At 37.1% G+C, this 6,000-nt stretch overlaps 1 protein-coding gene across 2 annotated transcripts; it reads left to right on the top strand.

Annotated features, from left to right (window-relative positions):
- On the top strand, positions 1–2,800 carry LOC117928553 (dnaJ protein homolog). 2 transcript variants are annotated; one of them, XM_034848449.1, is made up of 7 exons: positions 1–101; positions 230–425; positions 865–1,030; positions 1,128–1,269; positions 1,380–1,656; positions 1,802–2,000; positions 2,243–2,800. In XM_034848449.1, exons 2-7 carry the CDS (start codon positions 276–278, stop codon positions 2,557–2,559), a joined length of 1,251 nt encoding a protein of 416 aa, XP_034704340.1. In that variant the 5' UTR covers positions 1–101; positions 230–275; the 3' UTR covers positions 2,560–2,800. The 2 variants fall into 2 exon arrangements, with proteins under 2 accessions (XP_034704340.1, XP_034704341.1); XM_034848450.1 differs by having other exon boundaries at positions 4–87; positions 234–425.
- The last annotated feature ends 3,200 nt before the right edge of the window (positions 2,801–6,000 follow it).

The raw sequence follows: 6,000 nt of genomic DNA, 5'->3' as shown, positions 1-6,000 counted from the left end.
CCAACGCAACCCTCTTTTGCCGTCGAGCGTGCTCTGCTCTCTCCGCTAAGCAGATCCTCTGCGATTCCTATCTCCCTACTCAATCTAGGTTTTCTTTTCAGGATCGGTTCGTTTTGTATCTAATTTTCCCTAGAATTCTGTTAATTTCCTGTTTGCTTGTTCAGAAATTGCAGGATTTTTTTTTAAAATATATTTATATGGCGGTTTTGATTGTTGATTTTATTTGCAGGATCGAGGGGTAGATTTTTCGGTGGGGTTGCTTGGAATCCGATAAAATGTTTGGTAGGGCTCCCAAGAAAAGCGATAACACTAAGTACTATGATGTTCTTGGAGTTTCCAAGAACGCTTCGCAGGAAGATCTGAAGAAGGCGTATAGGAAGGCGGCGATCAAGAACCACCCTGACAAGGGTGGTGACCCGGAGAAGGTACTGGTTTTATGATTCAGTTTCTTTGGTTGCTGGAAAACTGAATGATGAAACAAAATGATTGGATGTATCGTGTTAGCTTCCTGAAATTATAGCCAAAAATAAAAATTGAATTGTTGGGATCTCTTTGCTCGATGTGTCTAAGTGTCTTTCTTTATCATCAGCGGGGACAGGAATGATTTTGCTATGTTTTCATTTGGATTTAATGTACTTGATGCATTGATAGATTTTATGAAATAGTTCATGAATATGAGTATTTTTAATATGATGAGCTTTCCAAATGCTAAAGATTTTTTTGTTACGGAAGATGTGAGGTTGGATGCTTGGAATCATCATGATGTTAGTTTGTGTATTTGTGATGATCAGACTGTTCCATTTTGGCTTTGGTTTGTGATAATAAATGGTAATTTGCTTGTGAAATTTTGCTTTTGTCTTTTAGTTTAAAGAGTTGGCACAAGCTTATGAGGTATTGAGCGACCCGGAGAAGCGGGAGATATATGATCAATACGGAGAAGATGCTCTGAAAGAAGGAATGGGTGGTGGCGGTGGCGGCCATGACCCCTTTGACATATTCCAATCCTTCTTTGGTGGCAACCCATTTGGTGGTAAGAGACTTGAGTCTTTGTTCATTTTGAAATCAAAGCTTGAGCTACCGGCATGAGTGAACATTGTTAACTGTTGGATGAAATTTTATGTGCTTAGGTGGTGGAAGCAGCAGAGGCCGGAGGCAAAGAAGGGGGGAGGACGTCATCCACCCCCTTAAGGTTTCTCTGGAAGATCTCTACAATGGGACATCCAAGAAACTGTCCCTTTCTCGCAATGTAATCTGCTCTAAGTGCAAGGGGTGGGTACAAACTTTGCAGTATTCTCAGTTTTCTGCAGTTTCGTGTCTGCATCTTATGACTTTGTTTGTGACTTATATTATATCTTGATTGGGGTGATAATTTGCAAGGGGAAAGGGTCCAAGTCAGGTGCATCAATGAAGTGTTCTGGGTGTCAAGGATCTGGGATGAAAGTTTCTATTAGACACCTTGGCCCCTCTATGATCCAGCAAATGCAACATCCTTGCAATGAGTGTAAAGGTACAGGTGAGACCATTAATGACAAGGATCGATGCCCACAGTGTAAGGGTGAGAAGGTTGTACAAGAGAAGAAAGTGTTGGAGGTCATTGTAGAGAAGGGGATGCAAAATGGACAGAGGATAACATTCCCTGGAGAAGCTGATGAAGCGGCTGAGTCAAAGTGTCTAATTCTATATTTGTTATCAATCTGTTTCTTCATTGATAAACAAAGCATCTTGCATACTTTTTGGTGTCTATAAACATATTCCTCATGTGTTGTTATTGATTTGTGAATATGGTTTGAGCTCCTTGCAGCCTGACACAGTCACAGGTGACATAGTTTTCGTCCTACAACAGAAAGAGCATCCTAAGTTCAAGCGCAAGGGTGATGACTTGTTTGTTGAGCACACCTTATCCCTGACCGAGGCACTCTGTGGATTTCAATTTATACTGACTCATTTGGATGGTAGACAGCTTCTCATTAAATCCCATCCAGGAGAAGTGGTCAAGCCTGGTAAGTTTCAGTGGTATTTGAGCTTTCTGCATGACATGGAAATTCTCTTCTGAAGTTTAGATATGCCGTCTATTCATAAATGTGGTTTTGGTTGCATTTTTTTTATGAGTTTCCATTTTGGAGGACTATTGCAATGCTGTCTGCGATATTGTAAGAGAATAAAAATATTCTCCTGAAATTTCAGCTCTGGGCTTTGACTTTCTGTTTTCTTGGTTGTGACCCTTGTCTATGTTGCAATACAGACCAATTCAAGGCTATAAATGACGAAGGAATGCCCATTTACCAGAAGCCATTCATGAAGGGGAAATTGTACATTCACTTTGCAGTGGATTTCCCTGACTCCCTGAACACGGATCAGTGCAAAGCTCTTGAAGCAGTGCTGCCTCCGAGGACTTCAACACAGTTGACTGATATGGAGATTGATGAGTGTGAGGAGACTACCTTGCATGATGTCAACATTGAGGAGGAGATGCGGAGGAAGCAGGCTGCCCAGGAGGCATATGAAGAGGATGAGGATATTCATGGTGGTGCTCAGAGGGTGCAGTGTGCCCAGCAATAAATGGTGAACAAAGCTGGCGGTTGAAGGGGAGGGGGGATGTCTAAGGGTGCAATGGGCCTCACTATTAATGCTAGGTAAACCTGAATTGGGGAAGAGAATTTTGTTGACTAGCAACAAGACAATAGACAATGGTTTTCAATTGTAGGTGCTGTCTGGATTTGGATGCATTTGTTTGTGTGAGAGAATACACTATTTTTAAGCCTTTTAAAGCAATTTGAGAAACCTATTATTATGTTGATTTTGTTGTTTATTCGTTTAGGTCTTTTACACATCCAAATCTCACTAGTCTAATATTGGTTGTTTTGGCCATTGAATGCATTAGACATGTCCATGAGCGTGTGAGAAGCCACGTGTAAAGAATTCGAAAGATGTGTGCGTTCTATGGCGTGTTCAAGTTTCTTCCTCATTTATTTCTTGTTTATCATTGGGTTGTTTAATTAATTAATTGAAAGGGTTATTGAAAATCTAATTAGGAAATTCACATTTTTTATATTTTTTGTTTTTCTAAAATATATTCTTATTTTTTTTAAAAGTATTTATGTTAAAAATTGGTTATTATAAATAAAAAATATGGGAACTTGAAAGGGGTTAGATTATCATTTAAGGAATTATTTTAATTTTTTTAATCAATTAATTCTTTATTATTTGGTTGCTTGGCTATATAAATTGTCCTTCATGAAAAAGCTTAATTTCAATTCTCTTTGAGTAAAAGGCTTAAGAATTTTGTTGGGATGTCATATCAAGTAAGAGTAACATAAACCCCAAAAATTGTGTTGTGCCCATTTTTAGCTTTTGCTTTAATTTTAGACACTAGTGTTGACTCATTTCTTACTCATTTTAGTTTGAGTAAATTTTGGTCCATTTCCCTAAAGACTTCATCTTTCTTGCTCCTCTAAGGTGCCCCACTTCCTTTCTTCTCTTTTTGTTCTCTCAATTTTTTTCTTTTGTTTCTCCTCGTCTTTCTTTTTTACCATCATCCGCCATTTTTTTTTTCTTTTTTCTTTCCTTCCACCATACCTATCTCATGGCTCCACCACACCTCCACTCCATAAACCCGGTGACACCACCATCGATCTCACTTGCTAGTTGTAGTCGACGGGGCTCCCCTCTCTCCACTCTTCTCTATTTTACTCACTTCTCTCTTTCTCTCATCTTTTAGCCACACACCACCATAACCCGCGACACCAACCCCTCATCTCCACTTACTAAACATTGGCCACGATCCTGGCTTGCAATTGACGAGGCCCCACACCTCACCTCTCGTTCTCTCTCTCTCTCTCTCTCTCTCTCTCTCTCTCTCTCTCTCTCTCTCTCTCTCTCTCTCTTTCCCCCATATCTCACCACTCTTTCTCTCTTTTTTCCACACTCATACCCACTCAAGATTCCTTTTGTGTAAAGAATATTATATAGAATATTTGTAGGTTGATATATTATTGTAATATTAAACTTCTTTATAGAATAAGGAAGGTTGTTGGAAATATCTCTATAAATATTCTAGGTCATGAGGGGAAAAAGTTATGAGATGGAGATGGGCCTATAGAGACTATACAAGGTGGATAGAGATGTGAGGAAGAATGGGAGGTACCCGGTGGAGCTAGAGGGCTCATAGTAAGTTATGGATACAATGAGTGGGGAAACATGGGATGTTTCGGGAACCCAATAATTATATCTGGTTCTGTCCTCTGTAATATTCTCTATTGTATAGTGGAATCATTATCTCTCATCCGTGGATGTAGGCATGATTGGCCAAACCACGTTAAAACCTCGTGTACCGTATGTGTGATTGTTTTATCTTTGTGTTCTTGAACTAACATTGTTGGTATCAAAGCTTTCGTTGGCATAACACCCATTTCCATCATCCATGGCTGCCGCACTTTCATCTTCCTTAGGCTTCAAAGACATGCGTAAGTCTTCCCTTTGATCTCTATAGTAACTATTTGTTGATTTTGGCTTATGTTCATGTGGGCCTTCTAGGCCATGTAATTCAATTGTTATTTTGGGTTTATTTGCATATTTGTTATTGGGCTGTATTTCACTTGGACTTGTTTTTTATTGGATTGGGCTTACTATTATTTGCTTTGGGCCTCTTATTTGTTCTCTTTTGGGTTTTTATTTTTGCATGGTTTGATTGGTTGAAACGACAAAATTGACAAGAAAAAGACTCTCTAGGGAAGAGAAAAATGGCTATGCCACCCTATCTCTAGTTTGATGATTATTTTTTGAGAGCTATGATTGCTTTGATAGAAACAATATTATATAGCAACAAGGAAGACAAGATTGAGGGGGGCTTTTAAGAAGGCAGACAACTACTCACTTTTTTTTTTTTTTTTTTGTATTTTCTAGTTTTCTTATTTTTTATTTAAAGATGTTGAGATGGAGTGTTTGTATTTTATTTTTAGCTTCACCTAGAAGCTGTAAAGAGCCATGAAGAGTTATTGTTGTTGTTGGACTCATTTGTATATAGGGTATATTTTCCCCTTTACGTTTATTTTCAAATTTTCTCAGTTCTATATGTTGGTTTATGAATATTGGATTGATACTTATGTATTTTATGTTATTTTGGTTATTTTTTCTTCATTCTCAATTTATGTATAGTTTCTATATCTTATGATTTGGATGGATACTTAATACCATGAAAAAAGTCAAAGAGTTTTTATCTAGTTTATTTATTTTATTTTATTTTTTGTTTGTTTGTTCGAATTTTATGCAATTTCATTTTTTTTCTCAATTATCAAATTTTGTAAAAGTTATCAAATGAGTAAATAAGACTAACTATCCCTTTAATTAGAAGATAATGCACTACAACTTCTAATGGATTGCCTATGCCCATGAACTGGTTGTGACCAAGTCATTTACCTGTAAAGAACCTATAACTTGAATCTTTCATACAACTCTTAATGTATCTAAGTCATGTACAATACAAGAGATATTGGTCAAAATGCTTACAAAGTATATTGCATAGAATGAGGATAGATAAAAGTGACCTAGAAATTTATTAATAAATAATAAAATCCAAAAGTTTATTATATCATGTCACGCTTTTAAGGGCTCTATCCTAAAATATGCTTTAAAGGCTAGTGAGAGAATGTTTGGATAGACCTCTTAAAAGCATGAGATGATGTAATAAATTTTGGAATTTATTATTTATTAATAAAGTTCATATTTTTCTTTTATCTATCGTCATTCCATGTATTATACTTTATAAGCATTTTCACATGCACCTCTTGAATTGTACTTGACTTAGGTGCATTAAGAGTTACACGAAATATCCAAATCATGGGTTCTTTGCATAATGATGACTTGTTCACAACTGGCTCATGGGTCTAGGCAATCCATTAGAGGTTGTAGTGCATCACCTCCTAATTGGAGGAATGATTGGTCTTAACCATCGAGATGTGTTTTCTATGGTGAGTGTGTTAAGATTGAGTAACTAAAAGCAAG

Source organism: Vitis riparia, chromosome 13 (genome assembly GCF_004353265.1).
Source record: "Vitis riparia cultivar Riparia Gloire de Montpellier isolate 1030 chromosome 13, EGFV_Vit.rip_1.0, whole genome shotgun sequence".
In the NCBI taxonomy this organism is placed as follows: Eukaryota; Viridiplantae; Streptophyta; class Magnoliopsida; order Vitales; family Vitaceae; genus Vitis; species Vitis riparia.
The sequence above is the reverse complement of the archived record's forward strand: the minus strand, read 5'-3'. Positions and strand labels throughout refer to the sequence as shown.